Here is a 15,808-nt window from a genome sequence, read left to right as displayed (position 1 = left end):
GAGTTCATTATCTCCTCTTCCTTGAATATTTTTGGGATCATTTTAACCATATGGATGTTTCATATATTATGTTTTTTGAACATTATATAAATACTATCATAGTGCAGATAATCTTTGGCAAATTGTGTTCATTGCTCAATATCTTCGTGAGATTTATATTATAAATCTTCAATTATAGAGCTGTGTTTTATTTTCACTCTGTTTTCCACTATAGTGAAACTAGAGTTCATGCATCATTTGCCTGTTGAGGTACAGTCGAATTGTTTCCAGGTTTTTGCTGATATAATTTGTACTGCTATGACTTTTCTGACGCATCTCTTTAAGCAAATTGGTGCAAGCACTTTGGAAAATAATTTGGCATTAATTTGTAAAATGGAATGTACCTCTTCTTCAGGGCACTTTCACTAATAATATGTAAGAGTTCCTCTTGCTTGCACCTGTAAAACACTTGATGTGGTCAGACTTGTACATTTTGCCTATCTAGTGGGTGTGTAAATTTTGCCCATCCCATTTTGTTAATGAGTTTTGATCTTAATTATGAAGGTTTTATTAGTTATAATTAATGAAGACTTTATGTTGAGCCCCTTTTCATAGGTTTACTGGTGATTCTTCTGTCAAATAGTTGTTTATATATTTTGTTCATTTTTCTATTTAGTTGTCTTCTGATTTTTTTAAAAAGACTTCTTGATTCTGGACAATGATTAATTTGTTGTAAATATCTTTTCCTAGTCTATGCTTTGCCTTGACATATTCTGATGAACACAAATTCTTAAAGTAGATTTTTCAAAATGTTTTTTCATACTTTCACAGGTTATACTTTTTTGTTTAAGAGTAGTTTCCCTATTCAGATATCATAAACTGTTCTCCTATGTTTTTTTCCCAAAAGTCCCAGATATTTGTCTTGATGTTTTAGTATTTTATTAACTTGAAACTGGTTTTGTATATGATTTAAGGTAAAAATTAAATTTGGTTATTTTTCTCATATAGATAATTGCATTACCTTCTTATGACTGCAGTAACAAATTACAACCAAACTCATGGCTTAAAACCACACAAATTTATTACCTTATAGCTCTGGGAGTTAGAAGTCTGAAATGGTTTTCACTGGGCTGGATTTAAGGTATCAGTAGGGCTGCATTACTCTCTGGATGTTCTAAGGGAGAACTTTCAAGATTTTGAAACTTTTCCCCCTTTCCCAACTTCTACAGGCTGCTTTCCTTCTTGAAAACCAGTAATGACTGGTTAAGTCCTTTTTGCAACAGATCACTCTAAAGAGGACATGTCTACCTCCATCTTTCACATATATGGTCCCTTGGGACTACAGGCCACTTGTATAACCCAGGATAATCTACTAATCTTTATTTTTGTGGTACTGTGGCTTGAACTCAGGGCCTATATCTTGAGTCGCTTTACCAGCTCTATTTCTGTAAAGGTTTTTTTTGAGATAGGGTCCCACAAATTATTTGCCCAGGCTGGCTTCCAAACATGATCCTCCTGATTTCTGCCTCCTGAGTAGCTGGGATTACAGGTGTGAGCCATTGGCACCTGGCTGATCTACCAGTCTTAAGATCACTTTATACCTTAAATTGGTTATAGCAAAGTCCCTTTTGCCATGTAAGATAGCATTCATAGGCTTAGGGGATTAGGATAGGGATTTCTTTGGGGAAGCATTGTTTTGTCTCCAATAATAACCAATGAATTCAGCATAACTTATTGACAATTTTCTGAATTTGAGTCTAGAGGTGTACTGGTCTGGTGGCAATAATAATAACAGCCAAACACATGTGTCAAGAAATTTACTAAGCTTTTATACATACCATTTCATTTAATTATCCCTACAACACTTGGTGCTAAACACTATTATTATTATCCTTATCTTAGAGATAGTAAATGAGGGACAGAGAAGTTAAGTAAGAAGGTAGGAAGTAGCAGAGTCCGGATTGAAACCTAGGCAGTTGTGTTCCAAAGTCCATGTGCTTAGCACCATGCTATTGTTAGTGGAGAAATCTAGCTTTCCTTACATGTATATTCATGCCAAAGTCACATAGTTTCTCTGAGCCTCGGTTTCATTTCCTGTTGCACAGGAGTAGTACAGGATCTTTTCTGCACTCTACAGGCCTGCTGTACACAGGGCATATCAAGGCAACATGCTCCAAAGCAGTGCAGACAAGAAAAACAGGGCTCCAAGAGTTGTCTGCCACTTGCCACTGGCACAAACAGGACTGGGACTCGGGTTTCCTGGCAGCCAGGCTGAGGCAGGATGGTAATTACAGCAGTTATGGAGTTCCATCATCAAACCGATATTCCTTCACCAACCTCCTGCCCTTAACAGCCAGTATCAAAGCAATTGTCTGTGTATTCAATCAACTGTACATTAAGAATGTTACTAAGTCTTAGGTGAAACTGTCACAAAGTTCAAATATGAAATGATACTTTTTAGTTGAAACAGGGTAAAGTCTACAAGTAATATTTATATTATTTAACATCATATACAATGTTTAGTATTAGTTATGGATCAAGGGAAAAAGTGGGAGAATTTCAGAAACTGACAGAAAAGGGGAGTCACACAGCATCACTCAGGAAAAACCACCTTCCCCATGAATGTGAAAATGCAGATTCAATACAACTAAGCCACAGTAGTACAGTCAGCACAGTACTGGCACAGGAACAGCTAGATCAACAGAGCAGCAATGAGAGCCCAGAAACAGACATGACTGTCTACAGGGACTTGGCATATGATAGAGATGCTATCACACATTGGTGGGGAAAAGATGGATGGTTAAGAGGGTGCTGCTTGAAAACTGGATGACTATGTAGAGAAAATAACACTGCATTCCTTAGCACTATATGTTGACATGAACCCCATATGGATTAAGAGCTAAATGTAATAAGTGAAAATATGAAGCCAGATAGAGGAAAATGTAAGAACTATTTTATGACTCTGGGTGAGAAAAGATTCTCAAATAGGACCCCAAAAAGTACATACCATAAGGCTAAATGGTGCATTTGGTGACATCAAAATTAGTCATTTCTCATTCATTGTAGAACAGCAAAGACCAAACTATCAGGATCTATAAAGGATTGTCAGAAATAGGTGATATCCAAAACTGACAAGGGATTAATGTTTAGAACATATAAGAAATTCTTCCAATTCATTCAGAAAAATATTAGGAAATCCAGCAGATAAACAGGCAAAGGATGTAAATAGGTAAATCACAGAAGGGAAAAAAATTCAGTGGCTGAGTATATGGGAAAATGGTAAACATACCCATCATCAAAAATACAAATGAAAATTGTGATAGTATTTTATTATCAGATTAATATAAATTATCACATCACATAATATCAGATGTTAGCATATGAAGTGGGGAATGGGAATCTTCACATGCCATTTGTTGGAATATAAACTGGTAAAGCCATTCTGGAGGACAGTGTGGCAGTGAAACCAAGCCCTGAAGACTCCATGGCCCAGAAATTTCATTTCATCCTTATGGCCTGTAAGGGACAGGTGCAATACCCGTTTCAGCAATGTCTGTGATCGAAAGGAACTGTTGGCATCTAACTCCACTTTTGAGGAACTGATAAGTAAAATGTGTTAGACACACAAATTGAATACAATCAGTGTTACAATTAATGAATCCCTGGTATATGGAACCACATGCCTAGCTAGATCTTTGTTATGGTTTACATCTTAAATACTCCCCAAAGGCCACGTGTGGAAAGCTTGGTCCTCAGCCTGGAGTGCTATTTGGAGATATGGAACTTTTAGGAGATGGGGTCTAGTGGAAATTAGGTCATTGGGGTATGCCCTTGAGGGGACTCTAGGGACCCTTTTCTTCTTCTCCCTCCCCTCTCCCTTTCTCTCTCTCCTTCCTGTGGACATTAGGTGAACAGTCTTTCTCTGCCATGTGCTCCTGCCCTCTTAACACACTGCGTTGCCAAGGCCCAAAGCAACTGAGCCAAGTGACCATGGATTCAAACTGAGCCAAGATAAATCTTTCAAGTTAATTCTGTCAGGTATTCTGTCACAGTGATAGAAAGCTAATTAACACAATTGCTGAGATATTTATGTTGAGGAAAAATAAAACAAGAAACAGAATGAGTTCTTAGCACAATTTCATTACCTTATATAGCTACGTAAACATTCAACAGAGGTGCCTATGGGGAGTGGAGGAATAGGAGTGAGGAAGGCATGAGTGCAAAGTAAGCAAAGGCCCTTGCTGACTCATCAACATGATCCTTGTTCCTGAGGTCCAAACACTTGTGCCAGCCTCCCTTCCATCGCCTCCTGGTCATACCTGAACCAAGTGTAAGCGACTCACCTGAGCTTGCCCAGAGCAAGGCCTTGCTCCATAAAGGACCCAGGTGCCTCTCTCTTCCACCCACCTTGCCCAGCACTAGTTTACAGCTCCCTAAGCACCTCACAACTCAAACAGGCTCAGGATTCACTCCAAACGGCTCTTATGCCTATTTGTAAAGCCTTATTGATAGTTTAGGATTCAGTTTTAGGTGTCTGGATTTTCCAGGAGCCCTTTTTGAGATGCTACCCTTCCTCAAATGCCAGCCCTTCCAGGACCTATTCCCCGTCCATTGGGTACACATCCGTCCTAGCTGCTTCATTTTGGGCATGCACCCCTCTCCCAGGGCTAGACCTGAGCTGGGGAGTCTCTGAGTCAGCAGCCAGTAAGCTGGACCAAGTGCACAGGAATAAGTGGAAAGTTACTCTCCACGTGAAGGAGACCCCAGCCTGCCTCTCCCCTGCTTCCCTGTCATTGGCTCAGCCTCCCCGCGCCCAGCCCCCGCCCCCAGCCCGCCCCCGCGGGCCGCGGAAGGTGATGGGTTCTGCGCACGCGCTGCGCAGGCTGGGGGCGGGGGTGGGAGAAGAACCACGATCGGTGGGGGCGGGGCGAGGGTAGAGGAGGGCATCAAGGAGCTGGCTCAGGGCGCGACGTTGAGCGGCAGTTGCGTCCAGAAGGGGGCGGGGCCTAGGCGGGGGCTGGGGCGGCTCTCCGCCCCTGGCCCCGCCCCCGCCCTCGCGCTTCGCCCCGCCCCCTCCACTTCCCGCCCCGCCCCCTCGGCGGGCAGCGCTCTGGCTCCTGCGGACCGCGGCTGTACGCTCGGCTTCGGCGGCCGAGAGCGGGAGAAAAGTCCTGCTAGCGGGCGGCGCGGGGCTTGGGGCGGGGGGCTGCGCGCGTCCGGCATCCCGGAGCCGCTCCGGCCCGGGCGGCGAGGGGGCCGGGTGGTCCATGCATCCGCCGCCGCCCGCCGCCGGCGTCGCGATGGATTTCGGTCAGAACAGTCTGTTCGGCTACATGGAGGACCTGCAGGAGCTCACCATCATCGAGAGGCCGGTCCGCCGGAGCCTCAAGGTGCGCCCCATGGAGACAAACTCCCTTCAGGGCGCCGGCCGGCCATCCCGGAGCGGCCCGCCGCCGACCCCCGCCCACCCGTCACCGTCCTCTCCCGCGCCGGCCCGGACCCTGTCCGTCCTGCAGCGCCCGTCGCTGTGTCCCCTAGAACCGGCTCCTCCCTGGGCTCCCTCCTCGACACAGACGCGGCTCCCCGTCTCTGGATCCCCATCCCCGCGGGACAGACCCCCGTGGCTCTGGCCCTTGGCGTCCTAGTGTCCCCAGCCCCGCCCCTAGGAACGGCCGAGCCTCCCACCCCCGTCTTCGGGGACAGCTCCAGCACCCTCTCGGGCCCTGGCCCCTCAGTGCGCCCCCTCCTGCTGGTCGCAACCGCAGCCCGCTCCCGCACCTAGTCCCCTCACCCCAAGGTCCACACAACCTAACGCCTCCCCACCTCTCTCTGAGACACCCCAGGTACCATCCTCTTACTCTACCCTCTTCCCCGCTAATCAGATCAAACTCAGGTCGGGGTTCCCAGGGATGCCCGGCCTCCCTTCATCTCCTGGCCGGCACCCATTCCCTCCCTGAGTCTTCCTGGTCCTGGTCTTCACAGCCCTCTCAGTCTTTTACTCCCATCCTGAGTCACCGCGCATCTTTTCCTCCCAACCCCTCCAGGACTCTAGCTGGGACCCTGCTTCCCAAGCTTCGCGACGGACTCTACCTTCTGCTTGCAGCCTGCACCCCCACGCGCTTCCCCACCCCGCAGAGTCATCTTCCTCCCAGCCTCCCAGGGGCTCCACTGCTGGCGAGCCTCGTTTAAAGACCCTCCTCCCTCCTGGCCAGTCTCTTAATAGCTCCCTTAGCGAGCCTCAGTTCCACCTGCCGCAATGTCTCCAACCTTTGATTTCCTTCCAACCCCAGAGTTTATTCCCATCCCAACCCCCCTCTCGAGATCTCCTCCTTGTCATTCCCACTCATTGCAGTCTTCATTCATCCCCCTTTTAGTATTTTCTGGGGAGGAAAATGTTGAAGAGTCTTGGAGTATTAGAGATAGGAATTGTGTGTAGGTCTACATGTCCATATAAGCATATACTGAATATGCGTATGAAGTTGGTTTCAGCGAGGTTCTGAAGCCACGATGTTATTCTCAAGCTGCAATCTAGAGGCTGGAAGAGTAAAGACAGAAAAAAACAAAACAACCTCCCCCAAAGTAGATCACCCAATTAGAGACCTCTGTGGTTGATGTAGCCTAGAGTTATCAGACCCTTGTTTAGTTTTCATTGCTAATGCTTAATTGTAAAATTTTAAAAATTATTCTGTATTTATAGAGAGTGACTAGGGGGCAAGACTGACTAATGTTTGTGTACCTAATTTGTATTTTATACTTGACAGACACCAGAAGAAATAGAAAAATTGACAGTTGATGAAGACCTCAGTGATATTGAAAGGGCTGTTTATCTGCTCAGGTATTTCCTTCCTAGTCTTTTTGTGAAATTGCTGTTCTCTTTCTGTGGTGGCACAGAAGAATGCTTTCTGAAATGTCATGTTTCAGTTATATTCAGATTTACTCCTTGAACAGTACTTTGTATGTATGACACTTAATTAGATCTAAGAATTAGATTAGATTTGGACTTAATGAATTTGAGAACTGCAATCAAATAAGATACTGCTTGGAGGAACAATCAGTGGTTTGAGTTGAACCTCATCCTTTTTGGTTTCCAGCTTTGGTTTTGCTCACAGAAGATTAAAGCAATTTAGATAAGATTTAAGAATACCTAGTGATTAATTTTGAAGTTCAACATAGAGTATGAATATTACATGCTATTTACTATGTAGAAAAATACAGATACGGATTTGCTGCTCAGAACATCCTGTTTATATTATTTTGGCTGTATAAAAGCTTTATAACTTTGCCTTGGAAGGTTTTTTAAATTTAGTTAGGTTCTGTCTTTTTAAGTTTCAAACCATCTCAGAGGCGCTACAGAATTGCTTATGGCAAATGGTTATTGCAAATATTTATAACAATTTTTAAAATTATTTTAATTGTGTTATAGAGTTAGCGTCTTAAATATAGTGATATTAATGGATATATTGATAAAAATTCTTTAGAAACAGATAATTTCCTAAGGCATTTTGTGTATATTGACTTTAAAATTTTTTCTTAACTTGCACATTTTTTCCCCTCTGGCAAAATTAGTCTTCACTTTTGTTTTTCAGAATCAGATCTTTAAAACTGGTGTCATTTACCTCTGAGGATAACTGTCATCCTTGTTCCCTTAGATTAGGTCTACTTTGTCAGTTTTCAGGTGCTGGCCAGCTTGTTCTTCTCTGTTCTTTTTCTAGACCATGCTTTGAGTCCTATGTTATTCACTGAATAATTCCGTGACTTGAATCTTTCTCCAGGACTTCCAGTCTTGCTGTAGTGAGGGATCAGTATCTTATCATCAGACCCCGCCCCACAAGTCTATCATTCGCAGATGCTGCTGGGTCTCAGGCTTCATCTTGATATCATCCCCCACCTTTGGTCATCTACGGTGGCGTGCTCCCACCCTTTCTACTTCTTCATTTAAAAAAAATTTTTATTTATGTATCAATTAACCGTATGTGCTTTTGGTGTGTAATTGGAGAATAATCCAACTTTTAACTAATTTTGATATTTTATTGTGTTATTTTTGAAGTAACTTTCCCTTCATAATAGTATATTTAAAATGATGAACACTGGTTGTCTACATTTACCTTTTCCCACAGTTCTTTTACTGGAAGTAGGTTGGCAATTGGTGAACATTTGGCTGAATTTAACAATGATTTGAAATAAACCCCTACTTATTCCTACTGAACTCTTTCCTTTAGTGTAAACACTGGCTTACAATTAGGAAACAGAGAGTCCTGCTCTACTTACTAGTGATAGGAGACACCTTATTCTAGATATCAGTGATAAGCCTTTCTTAGGAAAGCTTTTTTTTCTTTTTTGCTTTATTGTTGGTTAGAGTAACAGGTCGTCTAAGTTTACTTTATTTTTTAGGCGTAGAACATAAGTTTCACTTAGTTCTGGAACTTACAAAGCCCTTGTAGAGTTGTAGAGACAGATCCTCCCCCCTCCCAACCCCTATGCTTATAGAAGAGAGCTTTAACAGAGATCCGATGTCTCCTTTAGTTTCTTGTGGCTCGCTTACATTTAAGGAGGCTTGCAAGGTGCTTGGGAAGGGGAACACTAGTTTGGTTGTGTTTGGCTTCTCCATCTGAGTTCTGCTTTTGTATTCCTACCATCTCACCACCTCCTGAGGGCACGTGGGGTTTCACCTACAGGCCAGCTTCTGGAGGGATCATGCCAAGATTGCTTGAAAGGTTCTTTCTTCTCAAGGATTCAGGGGAGGGGGCTGGGTTGTCTCACAGATGTGTTCCAAATTGCCTCTGTGAAGGCCTCCTCATCTGCTCTCTTGTAGTAAACTTTCTGCTTTAAATGTTATTTATTCCTTTTTAAAAATTTATTCTTCCCAGTGCTATAGAACCTAATACTGACTCCTGTTTTTTTCCTCTGTGGATGGTTTTCAGGTTTAGTTTTGAGTGCTTTACTTTTTCTTTGTATTGGATATTTAATATTCATGGGTGTATATTTCTCTGTATAATTATTCTCTGCTTTTGTGTGTTAGGTTTGTTTCTTTAGCTTTCTTATTTTGCATATTGAAACTTTTGGAACATTATGTTAAATTAGAATTTAGAGACAAATATATAAGCAATAGTAGGAAAAGCTTTTTGTTAGTGGTGATTCTGAGAGCACTTAAATTGAATCCAACATCTAAAAAAAGCATTGAATACAGAGTACTGTCATCCAGTGAAAACAAATTATACAGTTTATTGTTATCTTAGCCTAAAATATGACAGGTCAGTTATTAATGCAGTTTTCACAATAAGTTAGAACATTATGGTACTTGAAGATTTAACACAGATAAATTTGTGGTTTTGCATAAATATGATGCTGATATTCCCATCTGTGGCATTTCACACTGAAGCAAAACAACTTTCCTAATAGTCACAGCTTGTGTCTTAGTCAAAGTCATATCACAGCATCTTTTTCCTGTTCTCACTCTTCTGTGTGATTTTGGAAATGTACTCAAAATATATGATTAATTTTATTAGAGAAGAGTCCTGAGTATGTATACTGTGCTTTCACTAAGTAAACCCTTACTCATTTGTCTTTAATTACTTACTAATTGCTTACCAGACAGACCCAGACCCATAAGCCTGGTGCTCAGAGTGCTCCATAAGCTACTCCCTTAGCTGTTCAGTGTGATGTCTCACTAGTCCCTCACTTTTAAATATTGCTTTATTGAAATGTAATTCACATTCCATACAGTTCACTCAGTTTAGGGCTTTTTAGTGTATCTGCAGAATTGTACTACCATCTCCACAATCAATTTTAGAATATTTTTATCACCCCAGGAAGAAATGCTGGGGTTTTAGAAGTTACATCTTTATAATGATTTTTAAAATTTATTTGTTATTATATTATTGTTGTACTTGGGGTACATCATGACATTTACAAAAGTTCTTACAATATATCATAGTTGAATTCACCCCTTCCACCATTCTCCTTTATAAAATGGTTTTTTTGGCAGTGCTGTGGTTTGAACTCAGGGCTTAAAATTTGCTAAGAAGGTGCTCTACCACTTGAGCCAGGCTTCCAGTGTAAGCAGTTATACCTCAGTTCTAAATCCTCCCAACTTTTTAGAACCACTCACTAATCTGCTTTCTGTCTCTGTGAACTTGCTTTTCTGGCCAATAATAAATGGAATCATGTAATATGTGGCCTTTGTCACTGACTTCTTTTACTTAGCTAAATGTTTTTAAGACTTATCCATGTTGTAGCATATATCAGTACTTTATTCCTTTTTATTACTGAGTAGTATTTACTGTACACGTATGCAGTAATTCCCCCTTAACCACAGGGGATGTGTTTTAGGACCCTTAATGAATGCTGAAACTGCAACTAGTACTCTACCCTATAATTCAATACTTTTCCTGTCTTTCCCAAGCACACACCAAGCACTGTGGCCATAATGTTTTCAGTTTGAAGTGCAACAGCAAAATTAGCACAAATTTCTTTTTCCTTTTTCACCATTTCACAAATAGAAGATTCTGTCTTACCATATACCTTGGCAAATTTAGTGTAGGGTTTTTTTTTTTCCTTATTAAGTTGAGAACTTTTATTTTTCACTCAAAGGAAGCTTCTCTCTGGTATATCCCAACTGTTAGCATCACTAGTCTTATGCTTTGGGGCCCTTACTAGGTAAAATAAGAATTACTTGAACACAAGCACGGCTATACTACAGGATGGTGTGGGATGGATGAGAGATTTCACCAGACTCATTAAGATGGCACATTCATAAAACTTATGAATTGTTTATTTCTGGAATTTTCCATTTAATATTTTCAGACCATGGTTGACCACGGATAACTGAAACCTGGGAAAGCAGAACCTTTTGTAAGGAGGCTCTACTACACCACATTCTATCCATTTATCAGGGGATGGACCCTTGAGCTGTTTCCACTCAGACCTGCACTGTTTGAAGCAGTCACACTGGGCTGTTCACCATTACTCAGATTATTGTGGTCATCCCTAACTCTGCCTATCCTCATCATGGAATACCCTTTCATTAGACCTGTTTAATATTTACCATCTCCAGGATCCAGCCTTAATTTTGCATCTGCCATAAGGCCTTCCCTAACTGCTGAAGCCACATGGACACCAGGCTTCCTCAGTTCCAAGATCACTTTTTGTGACTGGAATCCTCATGAGGCAATTAATTAATCATTGCTTATATTCCTTAACTTGTGTGTACATGTACATTTTTAAAAATAGATTTTAAACTCTTGGAGGATAAGCCATATTTTATGTTGTTATTTTGTGGTACATCCTTATTCTTTGTTGTGATATAAACATATGTCTCTTAATGGTATGAAGTATATGTAAGATGACCAAAATGCTAGTGGAATTAAGCAACTTCTGATCTTTTTGAAATTGTGGGAAGTAGAATCAGACAGACTTAGACAATATCTTATTCTGTTATTCATTATCTTTGAGATCATGGTTTTTGAGCCTTGATTTTCTCATCTGTAAAGTGGAACAATCCCTATTTCCTAGAGGGGTTTTATTATGTGTAGAGTGCCCAGCCACAGTGGGAACCCAGTTAAAGTCAATTCCCTTCTGTTTCCTTTCCCTGCATCAGTCACTTAGGTGCTCAAGATACATTTCAAACTCCTAAAGAGGACAGTGGTTTTAAATTTTTCTTCTAATAATTTAATAAATTAATTGTGATAGCCATTAACTTTCTTTTTTAATATTTAAAATATTCTGATAAATATCTTAATATTTTTCAGAAACCAGCATCTTCACAAGTTATAGTGAAGTATTTTTAACTGAGTGATAGTAAGGTCAGCCTGCTTTACAGATTTGTGTTCTTATAAATGACCCCCTATGTTAAACAGTATTTTCTGTCTGTATTATGCATTACATGCATTGATTTGGCAGTGCTTATTTTTAGTTACGTGGGAGTTTTAAACTGTTTCTCACTTTGCACTTTGTCTCCCAGGGATGGTTGAATAAAGTACATCCTTTTTTTTTTTTTTTGTCAGCATTGTGGTTTTGATCTCGGGGTCTCATGCTTGCTAAGCAGGCACTCTTAACTGCTTGAGCCACTCCGCCAACCTGTTTTTGTATGTTTTTTTTTTTTCTCGAGATGGGGGGGTCTCGCTAACTGTTTGCCCAGGGCTGGCTTCAAACCATGATCCTCCTGATCCCTGCATCCTGAGTAGCTAGGATTACAGGTGTGAGCCACTGGTGCCCAGCTAAAGTACATCTTTAATTTGATTTTTTAAAAAATCTTGTTCTGAAACTCTTATTTTTTATTAGAAGTAAGTGCTCCCCCTAGTGATATAACAGAGTTGGATTTCTGCTGCCAAATCAGTGGAAGTGAACACAGTGCTGTAAACTATGGCTATGAGGCCATAAGGCTTGGTATGGAGTTGTATATTCAGTAAAGGAAAACTGTTAATGTCTTTTAAAATCACCTGTTTGCAATTCAGAACATATTTTACTTTGGATATAGAGGAAGCTTTGTGCAGTTACAAAGTTTTCTCTCCAGATGATTGGTTTTCCAGGTTGGGATATCTAACCCCTCCTCTAATTTTTTGAAAATAATGTTACTGATATATAATTTAAATAAGTGTACAATTTGATAAGTTTTGACAAATGGATACCCCTGTATGATCAGTATTCCAGTCAAAATATAGAATATTTACCTCACCCCTCAAAAAACGTAATCTTTTTGTGGTTAATGCCCTGTCCCTGACTCTAGGCAACCACTGATCTACTTTATGTCACTATTGATCAGTTTCACCTGTTTTAAAATGTGGACATATATTTTCATATCTTTTAAATAAGTGCTTTAGAATGGAATATGGTGAGTATATATATATACACATATACATACACACATATATGTATATCTTTATTGAGGTATAATTGACATCTAGTAACCTGTATGCATTTAAACAGTGTAATTTAATGAGATATACATATGTCTATACCTGTGAAACCATTATAATCAAATAATAAACAAGTCTATCATTCATAAAGTATTTGAAAGTTAGTTTACGTGTCTTTGTCAGAGCCCCTCCAACTCCAGGTAATTGCTGATCTGCTTTCTTTACTACAGATTATTTTTAATTTCTAGAATGTTATAGAAATTAATAATACAACATGTACTCTTTTGTCTAGCTTCCTTCACTCAACATAATTATTTTGAAGTTCATAAGGTTTCATGTATCAATTGTTTTCTCCTTTTTATTGATAATTTCTCTGTTTTGTGGATATAACATATTTTGTTTATCCATTCCTCAGTTGATGGAGGGGGGGGTCTCGCTATTTGCCCAGGGCTGGCTTCAAACCGTGATCCTCCTGATCCCTGCATCCTGAGTAGCTAGGATTACAGGTGTGAGCCACTGGTGCCCAACTAAAGTACATCTTTAATTTCAGGCACGACTGGGTCATATCATGTAGTAGGTGTGCGTTTACCTTTTTGTCAAATAGCAAAGCTGTTTCTAGAGCGACTGTGCCATTATACATTTGTATTAGCTTCTTGTGAACATTGTGCCATCTACTCAATAAGACATGGTATGATTAATCTTTTTATTTTTAAGTCATTCTAGTGGGTGTGCAGTGATATTTCATAGTGTTTATGATTTGAATTTCCACAGTGACCAGTGGAGATTCTGTGTGTTCACATGTGTTTATGAGGCAGCCATGCATCTTGTCTGTGATATATCTGTTCAAATCTTTTCCCACTATTGAATAAGGTTTGCAAATATTTTCTTCCAGTTGGTGGCTTGCCGTTTCATTTTCCTAAGTGTGTCTTTTTTATTTTTATTGTTGTGCTGGTAGAGGTATATTGTGGCATTTATAAAAGTTCTTAGAATATATCAAATATATCATACTTGAATTCATGATTCTCCTTTGTTCCCTACTAAGTGTGTCTTTTGAAGAGTAAAGGTTTTTAATTTTGAAGAGGTCTAATTTTATCCATCAGATGGACGTGTGCTTTCCTTCCTCACTGCTTCCTTCCTCACATTTTTCTTTATAGTTAGTATTTTCTGTTTTGTACTTAAGAGATCTTTAGATCTTTAGTATACAACAGTAAGAACAGTCTGCTATTGTAAAAATCAGAGTATTTGTTTTTTCTGTGATAGCATTCCTGTCACTTAAATTCTTCAGGTACTATTTCTCCAGTGGTGTGTAAAATTATGGACTAAGCCTGATAGATTTTAAAATTTCATCTTGCTTTAGTAAGATATCCTCAATTTTAAGAAAAAGTAAGGAGGTCAGTTTCTTATTTTATCCATGAGGTGGTGCTAATAGAGATGACTATAGGAAAGAAACTGCGTGGATAGATGAAGTTTGAATCTTTTTTAAAAACAGGGTCATGTGTAAGGTAGATATTCATAATTCAGAAAGTGGCTGTGTTTTGTTAAAGATTGGAGACAATAATAATATAATAAAACCAAAAATATCTTTCAGTTTTCTGAACTGAAACAAATGGTGTTGAATAATATTTCTTTTCTTTAAAAAAGTTTGTACATTGTAGATTTGGTTTGAATTGTTTTGGCCAAAATGAGTTCTATGGTTAGAATAAAAATTTTATATATTCAAGTATGAAAAATGAGAAGCCTGATGGAACTAAAATTATCATAAGAGTTCTCTTGGTAATGTTTATAAAGTATGTTTGTTAGGAAGTACAACCATGAACTGTATTTGCTTGAAAGGTAGACAGTCTTGAAGAGGGAAAGGAGTCACAAAAGGACAGCAAGGCCTATTGGGGAGAGGGCACTTCTTATTGCCATGATGTTGGGATGGACATGGGTAGGTGATTTCACTTGATCATGATGTATTAGTCTTCTTATATGTTGAATATTTTGAATTGTTGAGGATTTTTAATACATGTTAATGAGAGATTGGTCTGCAGTTCTTTTCTAGTAATGTCTTTGCCTAGTTTTCGTTTTGGTATAATGCTTATAAAATGACTTGAGAAGTGATTTCTTACTTTCAGCAAGTAGTTGTGTACAATTGGTATTAATTCCTGCCTTAAATGTTAGGTAAATTTTATCAGTTAAGCCTCCTGGGTCATTAATTTTATTTTTCTTTGAATGTTTTAATTTTTTTAGCAAAAAATACAGTTTCTTTAATAGATGCAAGGGAATTTGGGCTATTTCTTCTTGAATAAGTTTTGGTACTTTTATCTGTCAAGTACTTTATTTCATCTAAGTTATCTGAGATGAAATAAGTTATGGTTATCAAGTTATGCTATGCTGACATCTCCTTATTTTCTTTCAATGTTTGTGACAGTCTTTGATTCCTGATATTGATAATTTGCATTGTCTTTTCTTCTTAGTTAGCATAACTAGAGCTTTTTCAATTTTACTGTTTTTTAATAACCAGTTTTTTATTTCATTAAGTTTCTTAGTATCTGCTTTCCACAAACTTTGATATGTTGTATCTTCATTTTAATTTATTTGAAAAATATATTTTTTATTTCCCTTGAGATTTCATCTTTGACTCATAGGTCATTTAAGAGTGTGTTTAATTTCCAAATATTTGAGAATTTTCCATGTTTTTTTTTTGTTGTTATTGATTTCTTGTTCCCATAATGGTCTGAATATGTGCTTCCTGTGATTTCTATGACCTCGTCCTCCTCTGATTGACTTCCTGCTCTTCCCTTTTTCCTTCAGCATCTACTCCAGTCATCTGTGCTGTTCCTTTAACAGGTCAAGTACACCCATACCTCATACCTTTTGCATTTTGCTGTTCCCTTTGCTTTTTCTCAGCTATCTGCATTGCTAGCACCATCATTTCCTTCAGATATTTACTCAAATGTGGCTTGCTTATTCACCTCAGGTAGTGGCACCAT

The 15,808-nt window shown here is 39.4% G+C and overlaps 1 protein-coding gene across 4 annotated transcripts in view; it reads left to right on the top strand.

The window, feature by feature from the left end:
- The window catches only part of Ppp4r4 (protein phosphatase 4 regulatory subunit 4), a 147,129-nt gene that overhangs the window by 43,993 nt on the left and 87,328 nt on the right, over positions 1-15,808 (top strand). For 3 of the 4 annotated variants that reach the window (XM_074067225.1, XM_074067228.1, XM_074067229.1), the window contains exons 1-2: positions 5,215-5,369; positions 6,741-6,814. In XM_074067225.1, coding sequence (XP_073923326.1) covers positions 5,247-5,369; positions 6,741-6,814 — 197 coding nt within the window. In that variant the 5' untranslated portion in view covers positions 5,215-5,246. Of the gene's footprint in view, positions 1-5,214; positions 5,370-6,740; positions 6,815-15,808 lie in introns of those variants that run through there. The other variant, XM_074067226.1, reaches the window with a different exon arrangement.

Source organism: Castor canadensis, chromosome 3, assembly GCF_047511655.1.
Source record: "Castor canadensis chromosome 3, mCasCan1.hap1v2, whole genome shotgun sequence".
Classification (NCBI taxonomy): Eukaryota; Metazoa; Chordata; class Mammalia; order Rodentia; family Castoridae; genus Castor; species Castor canadensis.
The sequence above is the reverse complement of the archived record's forward strand: the minus strand, read 5'-3'. Positions and strand labels throughout refer to the sequence as shown.